This window comes from Petromyzon marinus, chromosome 3, assembly GCF_048934315.1.
Source record: "Petromyzon marinus isolate PM22_M1 ecotype Great Lakes invasive population chromosome 3, UKy_Petmar_22M1.pri1.0, whole genome shotgun sequence".
Taxonomy (NCBI): domain Eukaryota; kingdom Metazoa; phylum Chordata; class Hyperoartia; order Petromyzontiformes; family Petromyzontidae; genus Petromyzon; species Petromyzon marinus.
In genome coordinates this window covers 17,743,643-17,770,307 of record NC_133669.1, presented here as the reverse complement: position 1 = coordinate 17,770,307, position 26,665 = coordinate 17,743,643, and the positions used below count along the sequence as shown (strand labels likewise).

Here is a 26,665-nt window from a genome sequence, read left to right as displayed (position 1 = left end):
ACACAGAGGCTTGCACACAGCGGCGCTCACAAGGAGGCTTGCACACAGAGGCGCTCACACAGAGGCTTGCACAAAGCAGCGCTCACACGGAGGCTTGCACACAGCAACGCTCACACAGAGGCTTGCACACAGCGGCGCTCACACAGAGGCTTGCACACAGCAGCGCTCACACGGAGGCTTGCACACAGCAGCGCTCACACAGAGGCTTGCCCATAGAGGCGCTCACACAGAGGCTTGCACACAGCAGCGCTCACACAGAGGCTTGCACACAGAGGCGCTCACACAGAGGCTTGCACACAGCAGCGCTCACACAGAGGCTTGCACACAGCGGCGCTCACACAGAGATTTGCACACAGCGGCAATCACACAGAGACTTGCACACAGTGGCGCTCACACAGAGACTTGCACACAGCTTCTCACACAGCACCCTTATTCCACTGCTGACCTCGCCAACGCTCCCTCAGACGCCACTTACTCGTCCGTCCCGGGAGGGGGGATCAGCCACCACTCGCCCGGCGACTCGTGAGGGTTGAGGTCCGTACCTGGCTTGAGCGGCAGCGGCGAGATGTTTTCTCCTTTGGCCCCCAACAACACGAACTCCCGCTCCGCTCTCACGCCCGTCTTTATATCCCCTTCACAATTAACCAGCTCATCCCTTGTGTCTCTTTAGGGCGAGACAGGGTAGCGGCTGTCAGGCCATCAATCACCCCTTATCGCACGTCTCCCTGGCAACACCTCCGGTGTCAGCGTGCAACCCTGGGTTGACCTGGTCTGCACCAGCTTCCCTTTCAAATCAGGTGACGGTTTGCCCGTGCAACCTGATATTGCGCACGCGCACACGTGTTTGTCCTCGGCTGCCCTCGGTCTACAGTGCGCACCATGTATTTAACCAGACGAAAGTGGTTTTTAACCCTAGCCGTACACCCATTTGTTTCAATAAGAAGCAACAGCAAAATTCAGCAAAGTTAGCGTGATTGTGCATAGAAACATATTTAGCTGTTTTATCCACCGACACAAATTTGTTTTTCAATCTCCTCCCGACAATAATACCATTAAAAGTAATAACCAATGTGCTGGTTGGTGAAAGAGCTATCATGGCGGGCCGTCATGTACCATATGATAAACATTATTTGGTGATACTGGGTTGGCAGTGGTGCACAAGGACAAAAACCGTAAAACTCAGATTCGTCAATAACACTGTGACCTTAAAAGGTGACGTTTCAGGCAATGACCCTTCTTCATAGCCCAGCCAATGACTCTCCCGGGGAAATGACCCGTCTCCATGTTTTATGAATAAGGGCCATTTGCCCGAAATGTCGCCTATTATATCATCCATGTATATTATTTTACTTTAAGGCCACAGAGTTATGGACACATATGTTGTGTTTCTAACCGAATTGTAGTTTATTCGGGGCTTGGGTAAAACATCGACATGGGCGCGACACCAGAATATAATGGACCTTCAGAATGGTGGCTCCCATAACGCAAATGTGACGTTGGATATGCTATTGTTATTTATATTGTTATTGACTCAAAGTAGGGATGATCAAACTCCAATCCTTGCTATCCACCACAATGCACCTTTTCACGTTTGCCAACCTCCATTCAAACGAACCCGGATTTACTAACTGCTGCAACAGTTAGTTGGTAAGGAAGCACACGTGGGCCTTGATGGGGTTCAAGGACTGACCTTGAAGGGGCCTTGTATTTGAGGTTTCTTCCTATTGTTTTTTTGACAACCCGTCAAGGTTCTCTATCGCCATATAGCTTCACAGTTCAACACAATGCTATTCAAATCGTTCTCTTTTTGCAATAAAACATATATACCAAATTATAATAAATCCCAATGTTATTTTGACATGTGTTTAACTTAGGGGCCGTCCATAAATGACGTCACGCGATTTTGGACGCATTTTGCCCCCCCCCCTCATCACACGGCGTCACAAAAAGTCAGACCCCCCCGTCACAAAGCTCTGCCCCTCCCCCAATCCATATTTCCATTTTGAAAATAAAACATGCTTCAAATCGCTTTAAACTATTGTCATTGTGGCGTTGCACTCTGATGTTGAAGGAGAAAACATTTATTAAAAAGTCTAATTAAGTAGAACGTGTTGTCTATATTTATTTAAAGTTGCGCATTTTGATGTGACGTCACATTTATCAGCCCCCCCCCCTCGTCACACATCGTCACAAATATCTGACCTCCCCCAGGTGCGTGACGTCATTTATGGACGGCCCCTTAGGGCTACCTATCACAAATGTATCCAATTGATCTTTCACCAGGTTATAAAACATTGCATTTTTGCTTGAATATAAGTTGTATTTAATAGGTGTGGAATACTGTAATTATACCAATGTATTGCATGTCCAATTCCTTGCTGGGTTTAAATGACTGGTTAATCACTGATGATTATGGTTTGCTTTTACTCCCGTACTTTCAAATGTATAATAAATAACAATGTATTGTGCATTCATGAGATTGCAGTTACATTATGATAAACATAAAGACAAAGACTCCCTCGTATAGCCTGAACAGATTGTTGGGGTAAGTGCTGTAAGTGAGCACCTATGAAGACGCGCAAGGTACACGAGGTGAGTGGCCACACTACGCCCGACCGCCTTTGTCTCCCTATTAACACCAGGTACTCATTTGAGGCTGAGTTGACCTAGGCAAGGCCCAGGACCGGTTCAGATAATCGTCACTGGTTTTGGCCGTGAGCGGGAATCGAACTTGGTTCGCCGGGTTTGCCGCACGGTGCGCTAACCGCTACACTACCGCTCCCCACAATATGATAACCGTGGATACACATACAAGGGGGCACTTCTGGTGCTATGGGCAGGGTACAAAGCGGACTCAAGGAGCTCAAAAGAGAGAGTGGTGTGAGAGGTGGGCAACAGAGTTGAGAAGAGACCACATGCTCCAGAAGGTTGGAGAGGAAATGTAGGCTGGAAATGTGGCAGTAGTTAGACAGGGTGGAGGAAGATTCGTTTTATATAGCATCGTTCAAGCAAATTGAATCTCAGAATCACTGAGCAACGACAGACAAGATGGAAGGCTAACTGGCGGTGGACCGGTGCCAACAATGTATCTGCAATTTACTATGTACAGTATTAAGATGATTACATTCAATTTGTGAGCGTTTATACCTGTGGTGAGTAAACCAGAGCACTCAGAGAAAACCAGAGCGTGTTTCGTCAGAATGGGAGTAATGACGGCAGTTATAAAGGCGCGGGGCACGATGCCAGGAGACATGGATAGGTTCTTACTGGTAGGAACCTCTGGTTACACCACCAGCCCACAGGTGATTGTTGTGTCCGTCCGTCGTGCATCCAAAAATGGGAGGGGTGGGGCTGGGTGGAGAGGGGAGGGTGGGGAGGGGCTGGGTGGGGAGGGGCTGGGTGGGGAGGGGCTGGGTGGGGAGGGGAGGGTGGGGAGGTTGGGGCTGGGTGGGGGGTGGGAGGGGTGGGGAGGGGCTGGTCACCCCGTGGTGCCCTTATAAAACTAAACGTTTAACCTACTCACGCCGGCTTGTGCCCGCCCTCACAGTCGGGCATATTTGCGGAATACACCACGTGGTGCCGCCGTTGACCCTGGCCATTGACCGAGCAACCCAACGTTCCTACTACCAGCTCCCTCCGCAGGAATGTGTTGATGTCATCAACATGGATAACACCGAGGATGTGAAGTCGTGAGATGAGCAGCTGGGTGGGCAGAGGGTCCAGGGAGCATGTGGAAGGCTTACGAACATTAAAACATAGCCAATGCATGATGCGAGAGAACCAAGACCTCGTACAACAAATTAATTCAAAGAATATAAATTCATTTGGTGTCCAGATGTTCATTGGATAAGCAACTCGTGTGCACGTGGCATCTTAGCTTGTGCCACGTGCACACACACTGTCGGCAAATTAATTTGCTTTGGACAGCAGATATTTCGAATTAGTGTATCAACAACATAAATCTAAAAAGAGCAACTGAAAGTTAAATTAAATAATTGCAGATTCGCATTCGTGTGCCTTGCAATGCAGATGAAAACATCGCCAAATGCGTGCGCAGTGCATGATTTCGCATTTATTTAATTATATAATCTACTAACTTGATCATCCTCATGACATTGAAGAACACGTACATTCAATCTTAACTTAAAGCTTTCGTGACTGCAGGAATTCCTATTCTTTGGGTCTTTCGGTAAAGTCACGTAGATAGGTTCAAAGAAAAGAAGCATATATATTTTTAAAACATTTAAAACACGCTTTTTTAAATATATTATTTTGTACTTTTTCGTGTCATCAAATATTGTAACCAAATTTTATTTTATCCAGCAGTAGATCGATCGTCACATCGTAAACATGAATGTACTGTCGTAATGGAAGAACTCCACGACTCCAAGAAGTGGCCCCCCAAGCTTGCCATAACGTAAGGGACCGTGGACAATTAGAGCCAAGCCGAAACATAACATATACAAAAGAATGTTTAAAAATATATTTTATATTCTTATGATAGAATATAGTATTGTCATCAGTATGACATAAGTATACCAAGTTTGCAGTCGATACCACATTGGGAAGTGGGTTAAAATTGAGTTACAAGATTTGAGGATACAATAACAGACAGAGTCAGTTATATAAAAGCGTGTAAAATAAAAACTACGACGTTTCGATCACAACACAAGCGGTCGTCATCAAGATGATGCGATCGGAACGTCGTAGTTTTTTGTTATTTTCTTTGAACCTATCTACGTGACTTTACCGAAAGACCAAAAGAATATGAACATCGACATTCAGCTCCGGAAGTGGAAGTATGAAAGACGGGTTGATATTAGAATACCTTCAAATAGTACATGTCTTCAAGTTGCGTGCCTCATTTCACGACTCAAGCTTCCAGCATGCCGTCCGATCCGTGTCCTCCTCCCATCACAATAAGGCAATAACGCCCTCCAGACCACCAGGGAAGGAGAGTTCGGACTGTCCACTTTCCCTTTTTCAATGGTCTTTATGGAGGTGTATGCAGGCATACCCCGGTTTTACGCCCATGATGCGTTCCTGAAAAGTAGAACGTAAATCTAAAGTACTTAAACCGAAGCAAAGAGATGGATCGTAACGTGGTACAATACCTAAACAGAGGATTCTCAGTAACCCATTTCGCATCTATACTGTGCAACCATCGGTGTGAAAAGTAAGTGTATATTATTGATATATCAAGATATATTTACCTTGTCTATGATACCATATGTAGTATATGTGTAGTATTAGTTGTTTAGCATATGAAAAAGAGTTTACACTTGGAAAAAATAGTCGCCATAAATACGTAATGTGGGGAATTAAAAAAACAAAGAGACTATGGCCAGTCGGAGACGCTAATGCTTGGGCGTCCTCTGGCGCATGACTCTCGCCGTGCAGAGCAAACAACGTTAGGGGTCTTTGCGGGGAAGTTCGCCAATCTCGAGGACGTTATGGCAAGGTACCACGGTACGTAAAACACATTCCTGCGGAGGGAGCTGGTAGGAACGTTGGGTTGCTCGGTCAATGGCCAAGGTCAACGGCGGCACCACGTGGTGTATTCCGCAAATATGCCCGACAGTGAGGGCGGGCACAAGCCGGCGTGAGAAGGTTAAACGTTGAGTTTTATAAGGGCACCACGGGGTGCCCAGCCCCTCCCCACCCCTCCCACCCCCCACCCAGCCCCACCCCTCCCCACCCAGCCCCACCCCTCCCCACCCTCCCCACCCAGCCCCTCCCCACCCAGCCCCTGCCCACCCACCCAGTCTCACCCTCCCCACCCTCCCCACCCAGCCCCACCCTCCTCACCCAGCCCCACTCTCCTCACCCAGCCCCTCCCTCCCCACCCTCCCCTCTCCACCCAGCCCCACCCCTCCCATTTTTGTATGCACGACGGACGGACACAATAATCCCCTGTGGGCTGGTGGTGTAACCAGGAGGTTCCTACCAGTAATATAATTGGGTATCAATAAGTTGAGTACGTTATAGCGAGAGTACGTCAAACGAGAGCGTAAATCGGGGTATCACTAAAGCAAATTATGTTTAATTGTTGGAGCAATCCAACTATCGGGCATTATTGTATATCATGAGACGTATGCTAGTGGCAGGACACAGCACTCCACCTTTGTGTTAGTATACCCGTTGCGTAGATTATATGTACCATATTTCAACACTACATTTAACTATGTCACCATTGTTGTAGAATTAGTGTGAGAAAGCATTCCTTCTTCCGGTGACCTTAACGGTCATAATTACAAAGAGGAACAAAATGCGTATGGCAGCCATTGGTAATTAAATAAACGTTCATTACAGTGTAGCCTTATGTGTCGTTACCAGGAATCAAAACCCACGTGCCATCAACCGTAGAGTATTTACACACAGATGCCCGATGTCACAGCAGCGATGGAGCATGGCGAGAGACTCGTTAAGACAGCGATGAAACGAGAGGTCAAACCGTGAAGACTTTGGCCACGTGAAGTCATAAACAAAGCAAATTAATTCACGATCTGGAGAAATGATGTATAAATGAAGTAATATTTCGTTCGTTTGTTCCTGTAAACGACCGCGGTTGGCAGAAATGCAGTTGGCACTACTCAGGCCTCTTTGAGAAATTGGGGGTTAGGGTAACAGCGGCTGTGGTCACACTCTTCAAAGGCGAACTAAGTTGCCTGTTCCTTCTCTAAACACATAAAATACTGTACATAATAAAATAATAAAAATCAATAAATGTTCAAATTAAAAACAATAAAGTGACGTGATTTAACTGTAATATTGAAGGTTTAAGTCCATGGTGATAATGATGATGACGTTGGTGAGGGATTGGGGGAGATGGATGTTCTAAGCGGTGTGATCTGTGCACACGTCTGTCTGGAGATGGCTGGGGGGGGGGGGTATGTGGACGCACACCCAGGATGATTGCTTGCGCGGCGTGGTAACTGGGTAACAGCTGGGGTGATTAATGGAATAATGAAGGAAGAGCCCCCCCCACCCCGCCTATATAAAGGGGACTGAGCCAGAGATCGAAACAGCTCTTGGGGGATGGGTGAAATGGTTCCTTGGGCACGGCTGTGTAGCTTTGCTATATTTAAACAGTTTTTTAGGACAACATTTACATTATTTTAAATGAATACCTGATGGATACCGAATCTGCTGTGGCCGCTCCAATGAGCTCTGAGTCTTTCTACCTACGTGACTTTACCGAAAGAACCAAACAATATGGATTCCTGCAGTCACGAAAGCTTCAAATCCAGATTGATTGCAAGGAGGCAACACAGATGCGGGTGATTTGAAATTGCAAGTGCCAGTCGCCGTGCTAAATAAACCGTGGATACACAAGTCCATACCGCGGTTAGCAAATTGGTATGCCGAAGGAAAACCGTGGATACATAAATACCGCGGATGCAAAGAAAACAGGGCCCGCGTGGAATTGCTGTATATCCTGCGGATGCATCTCGTCGCTATTTCCCTCCCCACCCACCACTCGTGCAGTTTCACGACGTGCATTTCCAGCATCCCATACACATCGTCCGCGATGTTGTGTTGATAATCTCGTGACCTTTCTTCGCTCGATTCGCCCTTAGACGATGTTTAATCATGACCACTAAGCGTACATTGAGTGGTGGTGATTATAGTGAGAAAAGGCAGAGAAAAGTGAGGTTGTTGCATACGCTTGCGAGAGGTGAGAGTGCTGCATCCGTGTGAATGATTCGACTTCGAGAACGGTTAAGAAATTGGAGGACAATATAAAAATACCCCCACCAACATCATGGTCACCATCAATTATCGTAAGAAAAAAAGCAGTTCCACTTATATTTCATTGTACGTCTTAGTATATTTAACTCAATTCACCTGCACAGTATTAAGTGTCTGATTTAATTTTTACGTGATACCAAGTGGGGAAAATCATATAGATTTTAGGGAGCGTGTGAAAATGTTTACATTTATACATACTTCTGATAAAGCACAGAAAATAAACATGACCCACATAGAGCTTATTCAAACTGAATAAATAACAAAATTCTTTCAGACGAAAGAATGGTCTTCCGTTGATATATTTGCAGGATACATTTGAACTTACCCTGAGAGACGTCTAAATGTCAGTGTCCCATTTTTGAATGAATAAAGTAATTTACCAACATCGTATGATATACAATGAACGTCAGGCCTATGGGCTCTCAGCAGCATTTACACAGGAGACTCGGCTCTATCTTTTTAAAATGCAGATTGAAAACGAATTTCTTTAGAACTGCTTTTTGTGTTTAGTTTGTTGTCCTTCCCCCGCACCTACGTACAATGCGAAATAAGTTCAATATAAGAATTGAGCGGTGGTGCAGCTCATGTCAAGAAAACCTTTGTATAAGTTTTACGTATAACAGGATGTCCTCTGTTTATATGGGAGATGCGTTCCAAAATAAGGGCACACAAAGCGAAACCGCACGAGACAGCGGCCTGCCGAGTAGCGCATACAAGAAACACACACAATGTTGTCCCACGTCCGACCACATCGCGAATTGTGTATAAATAAGTTCGCCACATTTACGTGAAATCGCACAAATCGAACCCGCATAAAGTGAGGGATATCTGTATGTAATATTGTTTTATTATATCTGCTGTAGCCGAGGCATGTTGCCGTCGGTAATTGGACTCTGTTGAGGGCGATCGTGAGCAATGCGGCATTGTACAACTGGCATCTTTGGCCTTCACTCCATCCACATCATCATTTCCAACACCTCTCATGAGTTACTCTCCACGACCCCATTAATATATAACCTGGTCATTTTCCAAAATCTACCTTCAGCTACACTTCACCAAACATAATTAGAACATGCCTTTTATTATACTAATTTACCCAGGAGAGGCTTCACTGAGTTTCATGACATTTTTTCAGGAGGATCCTTCCAAATCGCCACAGGAAGGGGAGATGATTTGTCCTCTGATCTCCTACCAGTGGGCATTAATACAAAAAACCCTGGTTTGCCCTGTGACCTCATTCCAGCGATCCTTCACTACTGCTTCGTAAAAAATGTGCATGAAAGGATTGCTCGTCCGACAGATGCCATGGAAAATCCTCCACCTTACAATTCTTGTACGGCATGGTGTGGCCTCATCCAGCAGTGAATTAATAAAACATGGGCTTACGTGTACATGCACAGTGCTGCCATCGATGCCCTGCAAAAGGAAGCCTGGCACACTCCTCTTCCACAACCGCAAGACCAAATGTATACATGGCTAGCCACATGCAAGACAAAGACCTCCCGTATAGCCTTAACAGACCTTTTGGGGAAAGTGCTGTTGGCGAGCACCTATGAAGTCCGGCACGGCACACGAGGGGGTGGGTGTCCACACTGGCGGAGCCAGTAGGGGGTGGGGTGGCACGTGCCGCCCCAATGATCCGATCGAAATCCCTAATTTCGATCGGTTTATTGGGGTTTATTAGTAATAAATCGGCATTTTGCGACCCTCAGTGCCACTGTGCAGCATATTATTGTGCCAGGGACTCTATGAGATGATAGTCTGAATGCATAATTGGCAATAAGTAATGGCAAAGCGGTTATAAGTGACTCACAGAATTGTGCGCAGTTGCGTATGCAGTACACGAATTCCCTGAAGGCAATCACCTTCAGCGAGCGCGATGCCGATCACACAACGCGGTTCGAATTCGACCCTCGATCGATGGCTGCGCCATCGCTGCACACGCGTCAACTAAACGGCAAGGGATAAGTCCTTACTTACTAACAACTCCTATCATTTTTTTCTTTGCTGGAGGGGTTGCACCGCCTAGCTGAAAATCCTGGCTCCGCCATTGGGTGTGTCCAGCAACCCGCCTTGGGCCGCCTTTGTCCCCGAGTAGCGATGCTTACACACCGCACCAGGTACTCATTTGAAGCCGAGTCGACCTAGGGGAGGCCTAGAACCAGTTAAGATATTCGTCACTGATGTTGACTGTGAAGGGCAATCGAACTCGAGTTTCCAGGTTCATAACACATCACATTAACTGCTACACTATCGAGATAAATATGCGTCCAACGGGGATTTTATAACTCCAATTGGCATGCTTATCCTGCAGACAGGTGTCTAAAATGTAGTGGGTTCATGGGCGGAATTTCGGTTTGTGCTGCATACATGATTGTCCACCTTGTCTCCTGCACCCCCACTTCCTCTCATTGGTGCAAACCGAAGTCCATCGCTAAAGTGAGGTAATTTCAGACTAGTATAAACCCTCGCTATGCGCGAGTTGTGAATCCGCCAGTTTTTGCATATTCGCGAGTTACTAAATGCATATCAATTCCCTATTCGCGACCCACCGGACTCCAGTATTCGCGAGTGGACGTCGTGCCAGACCACCGACACCGGGGAGGTGCGTGCAGAATTAAACATTTTACACTGCGAGGATTAGTCACGCTCCCTCGGCCGCCCACTTAGTCCTCCGTCTCGCAGCAATCCCGTTCTGAACTCGCTCTTTGTGCATTTTTTTCTTTATACGTGCTTAGTCCACTCGTTAACACATTTTGGTATAAACGAGTCGACTGTCGGGTCCATTAAAAATAACGGGAAAACAATCCGGGAAAGTGTTGCGGCTAATGCTCCTCAGAGTGCTTAAATGATAACTGTGCAATGTTTTCAAACACCTGCATCTCCCCAGGAGTCATCCTCCGGAATTCAACACCTTCACCACCACCTCCATTTAAGTCAAATCATCATCAAAGGCAATTCAAATAATTGTTCTAGATAATGTATTATTTATTGTAGTCATTGTTATTCAACATTTACTATTTCCCCCCATGTTCACTAGTACCAGGAACGTAAACCCCATTGTTCCCATTGGAAGGTTTCTGCATTCGCAAGAGTGTTTTCAAGAACGCAAAAGAGGGTTTAATGTACGAATGAGTATGATCTCCCTGCTGTCGTAAAATCGTCTCAATTATAAAAAAAGAAAAAATAATGTATAGGCATGGATTCGATAATATTTTCCAACATGCATTTGTCTTTGGAAGTATTTAATGAACAGTTATGGAAGCTGATGGGTAGCAGTCAGGGCAAAATGCATTTGCCATAACCCTAAACGCAAAATGCATTTGGGTATTTGTAAATTACTTCTTGCTACGAGTTCTGTCTCCAAGTTTTGGGCAACGCTTTCACTAATTTGGCCTGTTTTGAAAATGATAATTCCCAAATTTCAACACAAGTTTATACTAAAACTTCCTTAATATTGGATTATCTTTACAAGAGTTGACGTGCCACCCCACCCCATTATAGAAGGACCAATGTACGGATAAATAGACAGCTGCTGCACAAATGCTTACACCTTAGTTGGAAGGAGTTAATAAACGGCTGAAGTGCCCACACTTCCCATGAACATAATCGTGTTCGTTACACGTATATGCGTGCACATGGGACCATTATGTCAAACTCAACTGTGAAGTTTTGGTCTTATTTGATAGCAGCAGTTTTATTCAATCACGTGTTCAAACGAGCAACTGGTTAATACTTGTTCATTTCTGTTCGTATTCCTGAGCCAATTCCACGTTCCTATGACGAAGCAATTCTATCCAGAGATAAGCCAATGTTGACTTCCCAGAATATCATAATTTATACCCTATGAAGGCAAGGTGGAATTAGTCAAACCCCAACTGAGATTTCAGGGCATTGTGGTGGTCTGCTGTGGTAGCACCGTGTGGTGAGGTGATGTGGTATGATGTGATAGCATTGTGGTACAGAATGGCGATGTATAGTTGCTGTGATGTCCCAGTGGTGCCATGGTATGCTGCGTTAGTACAGTTTGGTAACTGTGGTGTGGTACCACAAATATGGTGTGCGAGCACAGCCCGCAAACCGGGCTCCGCTACGAGTGGTAGAGAGGCACGATGCGGGACACGGGCGAGCGGCACACGGGGCAGCACACGGGGCGTGGCAGCACGCGGTAGCACGGCAAGCAGCAGCACACGTGGCCGCAGTCAAGGAGCACGCAGCCGCGCGGCGCGCTCAGGCACACCACGCACGGCAGCCGCCCGTCCCCTTCCGTCCCACCCGCCCCGTCTTCGGGGGCCAACCGGGCCACCTCGGCCTCCTGCTCGCGTCTCAGCTTGTCCCAGCGCCTCTCTTCCCGGGCTGTGGGAGGCGGCACCACAAGGAGGTAACGATGTGATATGAAACAACGGAAAACACTGGCATGGTGATGATGCATCCACTGTGCGTGTACGGTGCACTGTAAGTCACTCAAGTCAGCCTATATAGACATTAACCTGTGTATAGCCCTACCTCTAACCCGCTCCTCATACCCTTCATCAAAATTACCATTATGTTAATCCCTTCTATCTAAACCCTGACTCACCACGTCTCTCATTTTGCCAAAATTCATGGTAAATTAATAAATACCACAGTTAAATCCAAATGCCTCCAATTACACCCTGATCATGACAGGTATGTCCTATGCTAAACGAGGCAAGGCTTGGCCAGTTGGTGGATGGGCAGCCACTGAGAATCATTAAGAGCCATGTTGAAGAGTGGCGTTTGATGTCCATTAGTGGGCCCACGTCTTGTCGCCGGTAACACAAGTTTCTCATCGGAGTTTTTGCCACCATTGTTTGCTTGGACATTGTATGCCCTCTGCTGGATTCACTTTTCACTGGTCGCAAGTTTGTGGGTGAGAATTCGCTAATGCTCGAGTTTGCAAGAGGAAGCTAGACAGCAGGTTGGCATGTAATTATTGATTACATAAATCGTTATGCTCACATTAATGCATGGAATTGCTCGTGCAAGAAGAGATGACTTACAATTCATGAAAATATCTGGAAACATTATGATTGTACTATTGGACCGAATGACAATCTAACAACAAGATGACAAATAACACTAGACAAGGAAACATAATTAATTCGTGAATTAATTTCAAACTAAATGACAACTCAGTGAATATCAGTGAGAGGGTGATTCATTACATTCTTACGTGATAGCAGAGTGGTTCCTCACCACTGTCAATTAAAGAGTCGAAATTCGGAATTATTAATACCATCGTTAAAAAGTACTCTGACCACCACATCACCTGGAATGCGTCCAATCTCATCAGATTCTCATACAATGAGCACAGTTGAGCCGGGATAGTGATTTTAAGGTTGACCTCTAAGGCTTGCAGCCGTATCATTTTTCACGATCGTAGCATTGTAAAGTAGATGTCGTAGGGATAAGACTGTGCTCTATATTAGGAGTTTGCGTGTCGCTTTCCCCGTGGTTGCGTGGATTTTTTTCCGGGTCCTCCTGTTTTTCCCTCCACATTTAGAAACATACGTTTAGATTAATTTGGCTACAGTAATTTCCACGTGATAAGCCACTTCGTTGAGCTAATTTGTGGCCAGGTCGCTTCTGAAAAAGAGCTATATAGCTCAGTGAACCTTACCTGCTAAAATAAACAATAGTTTAGTTTCAGTGTGTTTAGTCACGTGGTAATGTAGCATTGTGGTTGTAAGGTTATGTATTGCCACAGTGCGGGCACTACCTCGGCGGTAGATCCTGCGCAGGACCCAGAGGGCGAGTGCCAGGGTGAGCAGCGTGCAGGTGACAGCCCCGAACCTCCACATGCCCATGCTCCAGCGACGCTGCTCCACCAGGGCCCGCAGGCCGCCCGCCGCCGCGCTCAGCAGGTAGGCGGCACCGTCCCGCGGGGGGCGCACCTCAGGGGCCCCATGCTCACCCAGCGCCACCTCCCCCACAGCCGTCAGAGTTGCTCCCACGCGCAGCAGGCGCTCAACCTGGCGCATGCGCGCACACGCACGCACAAACACGCGCACAAAGAAAACGATCCCCCGTATCGCCTTAACATACTTGTTGGGGCAAATCATGTTAGCGACCACCTATGAAGACCGCCACGGTACACGAGGGGGTGGGTGACCAGTACCATGCATGGCAACCTTTGTCTCCCTAATCGCTATGTTTACACACAGCACCAGGTACTCATTTGAGGCTTAGTCGACCTAGGGAAGGCCCAGGACCGTTTCAGATAACTGTCACTGGTGTTGGGCGTGAATAGGAATCAAACTCGGGTTGCTGGGTTCATAGCACAGCACGCTAACTGCTGGGTTACCCCACACAAACATGCACACATACAAGCACATTTGCATGCACTCACACAAGACAAACAAGACAAAAATGCTGTTACCTTTCAGCACACTGACGTCACAAAGAATGAACGTGACATTCTCTGCCCCTGGCCCTGCTTGGCCACAAGCTAGATTCGGATGTCTTGTGAGGGCAATGTATCATGGTTTGTTTCTGGGTAGGCTCGGCAAATAGCGAATGGAAAACAACCCTGAGATAGGCTCGGCAATGTGTAAATAAAATTAGTGTAAACAATAAATTAGAGACGGCGGTGATGACATTGCTTGTGGGATGAGATCGAGCGACCTGCAGCACCCCGCGGGGCCGCTCTCCGCTGAGCAGCCCAAGCAGCTCGCCCCACGTGCCCGTTGACGGCTGAAAGGACTCGGCCACGGGCTCCAGCGAGAGGCCGCTCGCCTCCTGGGGACTCCGCACACGCACGCTGGCCGCCCCTGGTCCCGTGCCCTCCAGGACAAATGGCACCATGTCTGTCCGCGTGTGGATCACATGCTCCGTGTTGTTCCTGCATTAGGGTGTGCATTGCGTGATAGAGGAGAACACAGATGGGAATAGCGATGCTTAATGAGAAAGAAAACTACGTATAAAGAGATATAAACTAGAAATGTGTCAATATTAGGGATGTAACGATTCATGTCTCAGGCAATTTTAATGTTCTTTTTATGATTCCGGGTCGCAATTTGATAAAAGAATCACGTATTTTTTGTTTCACTCCGACTGTCGTGCTTGCTGCAATGTATCACGCTCTTCAAGTTCGATCCGTTGGTGTAAATGTAAAATTGCATTATTTGTAAATATATTAATATTACATTCATCAATCAACGGATGCCTCAGTGTTTTGGGGCCCCCTTAGTGCAGTTCGGGTCAGGTGCCTAGAGGGGCAGGGGGAGTTCTTCCACAATTCGTCACACGACGTCCTAGGGTCTACCGAAGTGTGGAGGGACCTGTGTCTCCTGGGACACGTGTGGGCTTTGATTTCAGATTTTTCTCCTTAAGTTTGATGTACTATCAACTGATGCGCAATTTGGTAGTTAGATACAACTCACTCTTGTATTGGTCCAGTCACTTGGTCATTTGCTTGGTCATGTATGTTTGCCTCTCACATCTCATTCCTATCCATCATAGCACATGCCTTTGTTGTGTAGCGGGGTGGTGATTTTTTTTACATGTCACCCCTACGTAATACAGATTTGATTAGAATTCACATTAAATTCGAATATAAGCGTTACACACGTGCACCGAGTGTCATCGCATGTCATATTTCATTCATATCAATCCGTTACATGTGTTCAGCTGTACGACAATTAATTTGGATCTGCTGGCTCTATTATGTTGTTTCACCTTATTTGCTTATTGTGTGGGTTTGATCGATTTGGTGAATGTCAGATCTGGAAAACCATTCGATATACAGTAAAACCTTGGATTGCGAGTATAATTCGTTCCGGAAACGTGTTTTTAATCCAAAGCACTCATATATCAGTTGTGATCACGTGACGCTCGGCAGACAAAGCGTGTATACGTACTACTCGTATTGCAAGACCCTCGCTCGTTTATCAAATTTATATTTATTTAAAATGTTTGCTCGTCTTGCAAAACACTCGCAGGCCAAGTTACTCGCAATCCAAGGTTTTACTGTATTTTTGTTTAAACATCCGAAGGACTGCATTGCCCTTCATATGTCCTGATGAGACCTGCCGAGTGCATCAGAATAGTTACCAGTGGTGGGTGAGGCTGCTCCAGACGAGCTTCCGCTCCTTAAATTCCACCTGCTGCATGACGCCCATCACGTCGGGCCGCAGCTGGCTCTGTAGGTGCTCCTTAATGGGGCGCACCGTCCCTGTGGAGTGGAATGGGCAGCCCCGGGAAGCAATCCCCCACCCCACGTTTATTTATGTCGGCTGAATTGTGCATAAGTATCATCATCATCATGCATGAGACTCTAAACCTGCTAGCCTACAAGGTAACCAGGATGTATGTATGTTGAACGACTTTCGCATCGTACATAGCCAACCGTGCTAACCGGTGGTGCGAAGGATGTGGCAGTACAGCAAGTGGGTTTCTGACCTGTCTGGGCATGCATTTGAGAAGCATTCGCTTGTATGGGGTTGGGGGGTTTCTCTCGGACATTTATTTTCCTCTCGCATGCAAAATACCAATTCTGAAATTAATCAAACATCTTAAAGCATCAATTGCCTACAAAAATCCTGAAACACATTGAGACTGTTGGATTTACAAAACACTATAATAAAGGACCCACGACGATCTGTGCATTACTACAATTAAACAAAGCTCCAAGTTACCTGGCAAATGAACAGTTGAGGTAGTAACTAGCCACTAGGGGGCAATGGTAATCGCGATAATGTACAGGGTGTTTGAAAATGGACCCAATTTCAAAGCAGTATATTTCACGATGGCAACATGTTACAATTACACAAAAAGTCATAAACGGTTTAATGCGTTATCACATTTTACCAACCATTTTATAAACGCTCTATGTGCCCTCCACCTGCTGTATGGACAACATCGAGACGATAGTTTAATTCGTCCCAAACGCCTCTCAAAGTGTCTTTTTCCACTGAAGTCACCGCTGCCGTGATTCTGTTTTTGAGGTCATCCAGATTAGTCGCTAATGGTGGCACAAAAACACCACGGTCTTTTGTGCCACCATGCTCTTTGACATTGGCGGATCAATGCCAAAACGCCGTTGAAACGCACGCTGCACCGCAATAGTGGATTCAGTCTTGCTGAACTGCAGAACGCAAAACGCCCCTTGTGTTGCGGGGTCGCCACCTTGCGAATGACTGAGGCTAGGGGCTGTTTGTGCGCTGGGAGAGGCATCGAGCGGTAATCATTTGAAACTCTATGCCCCGCCCTTTCAAGTAGTAAGAGTTTCATTAATGGGCGGTTCATGGTTGCAGAGATATAGCTATTTCAAATCGAGTCCAAATTTTTTGAACACCCTGTGTTGTGCATTAATGTTGACAAACCCATAGTTCAACAACACATAACTACTCCTAAGCACAATCCTGACTATATATCTATGAAGGGGATTGTGGGTTTGCATCCTGGATGGGTAGGGGTGTGTGGTGATGTGTGTGTGTATGAACCGTCATGGGAAACAATATTGAAGTGATTCGCACACTTAGCTATGAACCCAGTCATCAAAACCTCTATTGGGCCTTCTCTAAGTCGACTCAACTTCATGTTAGCATCAGGTAAAGCGTGTGAACATCGGCACTATGGAGACAAATGTGGCTGGGCATGATGCTGACCACACCTACTTGTAAGCTGTGCTGGCCTTAACATGGATTGACACAGCAATTGCCCCAACAGCCTATACGACTGTAGAGGGGATCTCTGTCATGTGTTTGCACAATTGTACCTTCCAACACCACATATGGTAAGTAGCCCCCAGGTGCATCCTTCAGCCTGCCTATGAGACCATCGTCCAGGGGGATCTGTGAAGTTTCCTGTGAATGACACGAAGAACACCAGAGACTTTCAGTCATGATGAAATTACAACTGAAATTACCCCTCGACAACAAATGATTCTGTGAAATGAAACGCACCTATAGCCTTGGCACTCTGAAAGGAGGGTTGTTGGCTCATGCAAGCAATCAAGTGCATGAGAGCGAAACAGCAACCCGTAGAGGGCAGTGCAGAAGGCAAATTGTGCTCGACTCTTTGCATGGGAGGCTTTACCACTCTGGAATCCATATAAAGGAATTGTTTAAATAGTGCTAAATAATCAATGGATAAAATCCCACGACCAATTTTTTTCATGATAAATTGATTACCAGCCCATCATGGATGGCAGGATGGCAGGAATTTGTTCTGTCAATTACTGATTAATGGAAGCATTGATCAAAAAATATTTCAACAATTAATCGTTGGAGTTTCATGGTCAAGCATTCCAGGCAGGTACCTTCCTAGAAATTTTTTTTGAAAATTTCACTCTAATAATCCTTCATTAAAATGAAGCGTTTGTTTTCGTAACACCTCTGTAAGTATTTGGGGTCGTTTTTGTAGATTTATGAACGTGAATGAGGTCACTTAAGTTAATCTAGATGAGCTAAAGGAGTCAATGTGATATATCATCACGACAGCGGATGTATGTGGCCTTGCCATACCTATATGAGAGTGAATAGGCCAAGTTAAGTCTCTCTGCTCAGCACAATGAGGTGGTTCCCATTTACATTTGCAGCTTTGAGCCAGTGGGGTAAATTCCACATTCTTTGGATGGGGGTCATTCAATAGTAGCAGAGGTAGATATATAAACTTCCCAGAGGTGGGGGGGGGGGGCAATCCCGAAATTTCAACCATTTAAAATAGGGCCCCACAAATAATTGTAATAATACATTTCAAAATATAGAGGTAGATATATAAACTTCCCAGAGGTGGGGGGGGGGGGGGCAATCCCGAAATTTCAACCATTTAAAATAGGGCCCCACAAATAATTGTAATAATACATTTCAAAATATATTTTCCCTGGTAAATATCAATATACCAAATTTCTGGGTCTCAAGGATAATTTCCCCCATGCCCCCCACCCCCGAGATCCGCCAATGATGTATCGGATGGGATTAGAATGTGATTTCAAACCTTTATATATTTTTTTATTGTGGGCAAATTACAAAAAAATATAAATATTTAATAAAACTCTTGAGAGTGCACAGAAAATAGTAATTCTCTTCCCATCGGCAGTTGTGTCAACATCCCTCTAATCCCATCCCATTCTCTTTATCTCCTAACATCACACCCCATGTTACAGTTCTTGAACCATAAGAGAAGAGTATTTGAAATTATTTATCTTTCCCTTCCTCAACACCATCACCGCATAGAGATCAACATCATTCCCAGAATAAAATTTGTAAATGATAAACTGTAAATTTAGCTATCTTGATTTGAAGCTTTCGTGACTGCAGGAATCTACACTCTTTGGTTCTTTCGGTAAAGTCACGTAGGTAGAAAAAATAATAGATTACGACGTTTCAATCGCAACACAAGTAATCGTCATCAGGTGAGACAAATACAGCAGAACTGCTGAGGCAGGAGAAATATAGGCTATATTGTCCTGCCTCAGCAGTTCTCCTTCTGTATTTGTATCACCTGATGACGATTGCTGGTGTTGCGATCGAAACGTCGTGATCTATTATTGTTTTCTACCTATGTGACTTTACCAAAAGAACCAAAGAGTATGTAAATGTAGATGTTTTGTTATAGTTCATTGCCTCAGAGCCAGCGGACCTGCAGCTTGCTCAGAGCTGCACTCTTCCTGCGAGCGACGCTCCAGGAGATGAAGCTCACGGCCACACCAACGCCCAGCAACACCAGCTCCCGCGTACTGGGCCCATCTGGCCCCAACATCGCGCCCAGCAGAGTTGTCATCTTTTCTGTCGCACAACAAAAGTGAATACAATAATATTCTTTAGGTCTTTTGGTAAAGTCACGTAGAAAGGTTCAAAGAAATAACGAAAATAACAAAAAACCACGACGTTTCGAATGCAACATAAGCTGTCGTCATCCTGATGAGTGGTCGTCATCCTGAACGTAGTTTTTTGTTATTTATTGTTATTTTTTTCAACCTTTCTACGTGACTTTACCGAAAGACCCAAAGGATATTAATTCCTGCAGGCACGAAGCTTTAAGTCAAGTTTTGAATGCAATTACTTCATTCTTCCTAACATCAACCATGAGAAAGACAGGTTAATTACTGAACACCTATTACACTAACCACACTCACATTGACCATACTAATTACAACACACTAACCCTAATGACACTCACTCCAACCACATGATTAATAACTATGTTGTCTTGAACACGGAGGCACCTCCCAAGGCTCTCTGTGGAATCACTCCGTCATCCTCTTCGTCTGACGACGACGTGGTGCGTTGTTTCCGCCTAGTTAACATTTTATTAACGCTAGGCCAACACCTAACTGTTACTTTTTACTTCTGACTTAAGTTTTAGTGTTGAACACGGAGGCACACACTTAACTTGGAGGCAATACGTTTATTACAAGCCCCAACAGGGCTAACTAAATAAACGTACACACTCTAGACACTAACAGGGTAACTACATAACCGGGTCAGTCAGTAACGTTCTGACTGACCCACGAAGCGGAGACTGAAGATCGGAGAGACGTGGCGCTGCGGGTTGATTCCAGAGAACAGCCAAGAACGCTCTCGGGACTGCCTTTTTATGCTCCTGAGCGTGGCCTCGCTCCGCCTTCGGCTACTCCCCCTTCGAGACCTTTTCCGAAGGATCTCGACCGAGCATCACGTGTCCCCCAAGCCCCCTTCGGGCCCCCCTCACTACCCTGTCTCGTTCACGTGCCCTCTCGGGTTCACTCAGACTACCATGTCCTGACTTGTCCTCTCTCAGGCCGTCATCAGGACTATGCCCCCTAGGGCCCGTTCGCATGCCATACTCACTCTGGCCCCAGAGGTTCGAGACGCACAGTAGCACTCTTATGACAGTGCCTGGCGCTAACACAATAGTGACACCCTTAACGTTACTACTACAACTACACATGTACACTTCCAATCACAAGCCACTACAATGAGAACACCAACTACCCAATAACCACTCCACCAACCAAAAGTATCCTTGTCATATCTATTAGACACAGCACCACACGAACCACTTCAATCAAATATTCATCTCGACACTGACAACATACCAACTAAATGCCACTGCATCACACAAACTAACCACTACATTATCCGTTACTCCATCATAAACCCTTTATATAATCAGACCAATTATGATACATCTACGACCCAAACCACTGGATCAACCACCACACTAACCACGACACTAGCATACACTACCACATTAAACCAACCACATCATACAGCACACCTAGGCGAATTAAAGTAATAATTATTCCAATCACACTAATTACCAGACCAACCACCACACAATCATACATTATGTCTAGGAGACACGGAGGCGCTTGGCTGGTTAATCAGCACTTGGGCAGGAGCCTGGGCAAATATTGACAGGAAAGTAGAGATGATAAGAGTAGGCGATCACGAGGTACCTTGCCTTTTAAGTCATCAGCTGTGGTGAAGCCTGGGTATTATTTAACAGGCAAGGCGGGGAGACAAGGGGATACAAAGGAGAGAGAAGAGGAGAGGGAAATTATGCGTGCAGAGTGCTAAAACGTGCGTTACCTGTGGGTCATCAATAAAGAGACCTTTACTGAACAGTGTGTGAGCTAAATCCTTTTACATGTGAAGTGGGTTCCACGGAGACACACACTTGAACTTGGAGGCAACACGTTTAATTCTACAACCCCAACAGGATACTACATAAACGTAACAACGGGTTAACTAGACCACAACGGGTACTACACAACCGGGTCACAATGCTGAGCATAAGACCGACGACTGAGGACTGAGGATCGAAGAGATGTAGCACCGACGGGTTCCATTCCAACAGACAGCCCGGATCGGTTCTCGGGACCTCTGCTTTATGCTCCTGAGCGTGGCCTCGCTCCGCCCTCGGCCATGCCCCCTTCTGGATCTTACCAGAAGGTTCTCGGCCACTCATCATGTGTCTCTCAAGCCATCCTTTGGGCCCACTCGTCACCTCGTCCCGGTCACGCGCCCCCTTGGGTTCACCCAGACTGTCACGTCCTCACTTGCCCTCCCTCTGTTACCAGAACTATGCCCCTTAGGGCCCGCTTCCCTGCCATACCTACTCTGGTGACAGAGAGAGGCTCAAGACGTACAGTTCCACTCTTGTGACAGCAGCTGGCGCAAAATACCATGACTCCATTTACGTCACAACACATGTGTGGTGTGTCACTCAAAGACACACTAGTCGTAGAAGGCACAACTCTTCACACAGTACAGGGGATAACTACATATGGGTCAGGAAAGCCGACACACTGCTTGAACCAACACCGACGAGGAGGACGATTTTGTAGATGACGGGCTCCATTCCCAAACCGCAGCTGCCCTGACCCAGCATCGGGGCCTCTCTTTTATCCTCCTCAGTGTGGCCTGGCTCCGCCCTCAGTCACGCCCCCTTCTAGAACCTACCAGAAGGCTCTGGGCTCTGCCCCATGTGTCCCCTTGTCACCTTTACCCTACATCTGTTACCCCGGCCTATCACATGCCATACTGGCAGACCGGCTCCTGTATCCTCAAATGCGCCTTTTCTACCAGCAACCGGCGCTACGCGCTCCAGTGCCAATCTTCACCTGCCCTGCTGGTAGATCGGACTGCTACACCCACGATCCTGCTCTCTACCAATTACCAGCCCTACGCGCCAGGTGACCCATTCTATGTCACTACACATGTGTAGTGTCGTCTGTGCGGCGGGTGGCGTGCGTCGCACACACAGTCAGCCGGAGACGAGGTGGTCGTAGGAGGCACCGCCCTGCCCTTTTATTTGTTGTTGCCGAGCTCACGCCACCCCTCGGGCCCCCTCTCTCCCACACATGACCCCGCTGCCGCACGACCCGTTCCAGATATGACCCTGTCGTCCACGTTGCACCAACGGCATCGACTGGGACAGCCAACTACTGCCTGGCCACGCAATGCAGGCAAAAGTGTGACGAGGGCAGCGATGATAACAGCGACGACGAGACAAGTCCAATCCCAGAACCGGCAGCCCGGAGCACTCGCTATCGGTTGCTTATATTCCCCTCGGCGTGGCTTGGCTCATAGTTCATAGTTCATTTATTTGGTATAGCCCTGTGAGCCATTCGGCTCTTGAATCGGGTGCAACCGCAACAAACAAAAAAAACATGAACAAGAAAACATCTTAAAGTGATTATGTGACTGTGCAAACAGAAAATCCAGGAAAAAAACATCAAAAATATTCCTGAAATAGCACCGTACACCAACGCTGTGTGCAAAAAATCCCAGTGGGATGCAAGTCAAAATAACAACAACAACCACAAGACAACTAAGATTAAGGACATCAGTCTAACTCCGTATACAATAAACAAAAAACATGGCCAAAACAAAAAAAGTTTTCTAAATCCCCAAAATAAAAGCCATAAATGCAATGTAACAGTGATCATAGGGACTGTGACCAAATTTTTAACAATAAACTACATAAATAAATTATAACACCAAAATCTAGAGCCATATTTTAGGCCACTGAATAGCAGTGGCAGCTAGGGGTGTACAACTCCTCTAGAGCAGTTTTGAGAGAAGATCTCATTGGTAGCAATTCAAGTTGCAGTGTATTGGCAATAGCATTCCAGACTCTGGGGGCATCAATAGCAAATGCCCTTCCTCCAGTTTTTGTACGGCAATAGGGAATGTCAAGCTGATAAATGAGCGAAGACCTGAGGTCAAATTTGTTCTTTGAAACAGAGAGGAGATCCAGTAGGTAGTCTGCGGATTTTTTTGTAAGTACATCGTGAATAAATAAGATCTGGTGCACAAGCCGTCGAACATTAAGAGATGTTAAGTTTGACCCAATGTAGAGATCACAGTGGTAAGTCCTATATGGGCAGTTCAATGTAAATCTTAAGGCCGAGTGATAGATGGAATCAAGCTTCTTCAGTACAGTACTTGGGGCTGATTTATACACGATGTCACAGTAGTCAAGTAGAGGCAGTATGGTAGCTTTTATCAATTCCAAACGGAACATTGGGGGGAAGCAGTGCTTGTGTCGATACAGAAAAACAATTTTTATTTGTCTTTTTACCAATATAATCAATGTGATCTTCAAAATTCAGTTTTGAATCCAGGATGACCCCAAGATACTTATAGATCTTGACTTGCTCTATTTGACAATTATTTAAGGAATGTAATTGGGGAAAAATAACTTCCTGCTTTAGTCCTGGTGAGAAGCATAGCACCTTGGTTGTGAAGGTATTCAGGACTAGTTTAAGAGCAACTAGCTGATGTTGTAGTTTGTTGAAATCACCCTGTAGCTTAGCAATCACGTCATCCGGAGAGCGGCCAGCAGTAATCAGTATCGTGTCATCTGCAAAAAGGTTTACCCTGGAATGATCCAGGTCAGTGCCCAAGTCATTGACATAAAGAGAGAACAAAAGGAGGCCGAGGATGGAACCCTGTGGAACCCCTTTTGTTATCTTAACACTGTTTGACCTCCAACCATCTTTGAATACAGTTTGGGTGCGAGAAAAGAGGTAATTTTGTAACCATTTTACTGCGTTTTTGGAAAAACCGAGGCAACTTAGTTTACTAAGCAGGGTGTTGTGGTCTACTGTATCAAAAGCTTTGGACAGGTCTAGAAAAAGACAGGCACAGTACTGCTTATTATCAAGGCTACTGTAAATGTGATTCAGAGAGTCTAATGCAGCAGATGTGGTGCTGTATTTTTTTCGGAACCCAGATTGTTTTAGATGTAGTAGATTGTTGGTGGACAGGAAACTGCTAATTTGGTAGGTCAATAATTTTTCAAAAATTTTCATCAACGGTAGTTATTTGGATCATCTTTAGGGCCCCCTTTGTGAAGTGGACGGACATAGGAATGTTTCCAATCTAGAGGAACTGATGCTTCTTTTATTGGACAGGTTGAAAATATGGGCTATAGGTTTGTATATTAGGTGACCAACAGTTAGTAGAGCAAAGACAGGAATACTATCTGCTCCGGTAGAGGAGGACCCTTTGAGGTAGGACAGTTGCTTCAGAACATTACTTTTGTGGATTGGCTGGAAACTAAATTCGTTTAATGTTTGGCCAGGGGTGTAAGAATTTGCATGAGCAGGGGTGACTCCCAATACATTATCAAAAAGATTACCAGCTTCAGAAAAATGAAGGTTAAAATTGTCAACTATTTTTTTGGGATCTGAAAAATATTCCCCATTTCGGTTAAGCTCAACGGGCAGATTGTCTGTTTTGGATGCCTTTTCAATAGATTTGATTGTTTTCCAAAAAATCCTGGCATTTCCATGTGATTCCACCCTAGCCACGCCTCCCTTCTCGAACCTTCTAGAGCAGGGGTCCCTAACCCCCAGGCTGCGGACCGGTACCGGTCCGTGGCCTGTTATGAACCGGGACGCACAGCAGGAGGTGAGCGGTGAGTCCGCGCGTGGCCCGCCCATTATTTTACTTACCACTTCCGTCCGCACCTCTTTCCCGCACTGCGCACTTGTCTCAGTTACAGTTTTGGTAAGCCCACAAGCTAACCCTAGCCAAAATGAATAAAAAACAAACGTCGCTGGATAGCTTCTTTGAAAAGGGTGAAAGACCCAATGATGAACCCCCCCAGTCCGTGAAAAAATTGTCTTCCACGAAACAGGTCACTGGTGCCAAAAAGGTTGGGGACCGCTGCTCTATAGGGTTCCAGGGGCTTCCACATGAGGTCTATCATGACCCTTGCCCCAGTTCCTCCGCCCTGCCGGCACACCCGCGGCGTGTGTGCTAAGTGCCCACCTGCAGTGGCTGCTGCTGTCCAACATTCAGCATTATGTCACTACATCACCGCCCCCTCCACTTAAAAAAAAATAACCGTCCCGCTGTTAACACAGCAGCAGCAACTGGTGGCAGGCAGGGCAATACCCTTAAACTGAGGAACCTCAATGACAAAAAAAACTCCGTCACAATCCCATTACAACCGCGACATTTCCCGCAATCAACAACACGTTCCACTGCTCCCTGGTGCCGCCCCCGATAACAAACCAACACTCCCTTACATGGTGTCCTCGAACTCGCGAATCGGCGACTCCCTCACAGCCCCCCATCCGCGAATCGGCGACCCCCCCATACACATGTGTCATCCCCGAATTCGCGAACCAGCGACTCCCTCATAGCCCCCTATCTGCGAATCGGCAACCCCCCATGCACATGCGGCGTCCCCGACTTCACGATCTGGCAACTCCCTCACAGCCCCCCATCCACGAATCGGCGACCCCCCGCCCACACACACGCAGCACCTCGAGCTCGCGAATCCACACATCGCCTCAGTTTCCCAATTTACCCAGGCCCTTAACCCCAACACCTCTTCACCCCCAGAATCCTCTCTCAGTGCAAGGGAGAGTCCCCCCAATCGGGGACAAAGCTCACGTGATCCAGTCCATGGTGCCGGTCACCCCCATCCCAGCAGGGTCCTGCACTTCTGGAACCCAGAGGGCCAAGAGACAATGGAGACGGAGTCCTCGGCTCAAAGGACGTGGCCCCTCACCGCTCTGCATCGCCCGCCGGGTCCGTTCCCTGAGGCCTCGTACTTGGCGGTCTCGGTGGGCCCCAGAGACCCGGTCCAACGGGGCTTAAGTTGACTGTGCCGGTGGCCCAACGAGCACGGGTGACTCCCCCAATGCCACTCGTCACTCCGGCAGTCCGCAGCAGTGTGGCCCGACCGACCACACACGAAGCATTTTGGCATGGCTCTCCATGGCAGAGGGGGTGTTAACCCTTGAGCCCCCCTGCTCTCTACCGCTGCCGCCATGTCTTGTAGATTCCACGCTGCAGCCTTCCACCTTGCCTGCTGCTCTGATGTGAGAGGCACGCTTCCTTATGTGACACTGAAATGTCACGGCCATTTATGTAGATGGACTCACAATTTACTTTTGCGAGCTGATGGTGGGTTCCGAGTGTGATGAATTGAGTTTTGCTCC

The 26,665-nt window shown here is 46.5% G+C and overlaps 1 protein-coding gene across 1 annotated transcript; it reads right to left on the bottom strand.

Moving 5' to 3' along the window:
• Positions 1–8,579: 8,579 nt before the first annotated feature.
• Positions 8,580–19,491, bottom strand: LOC116955906 (mitochondrial ubiquitin ligase activator of nfkb 1-A-like). The gene is made up of 6 exons (XM_032977254.2): positions 19,357–19,491; positions 17,492–17,579; positions 15,826–15,946; positions 14,398–14,614; positions 13,493–13,745; positions 8,580–12,108 (listed from the first exon to the last, which is right to left on the bottom strand). The coding sequence occupies exons 1-6, from the start codon at positions 19,474–19,476 to the stop codon at positions 11,843–11,845; spliced, it is 1,065 nt and encodes a 354-aa protein (XP_032833145.2). The 5' UTR covers positions 19,477–19,491; the 3' UTR covers positions 8,580–11,842.
• Between the last annotated feature and the right edge of the window lie 7,174 nt (positions 19,492–26,665).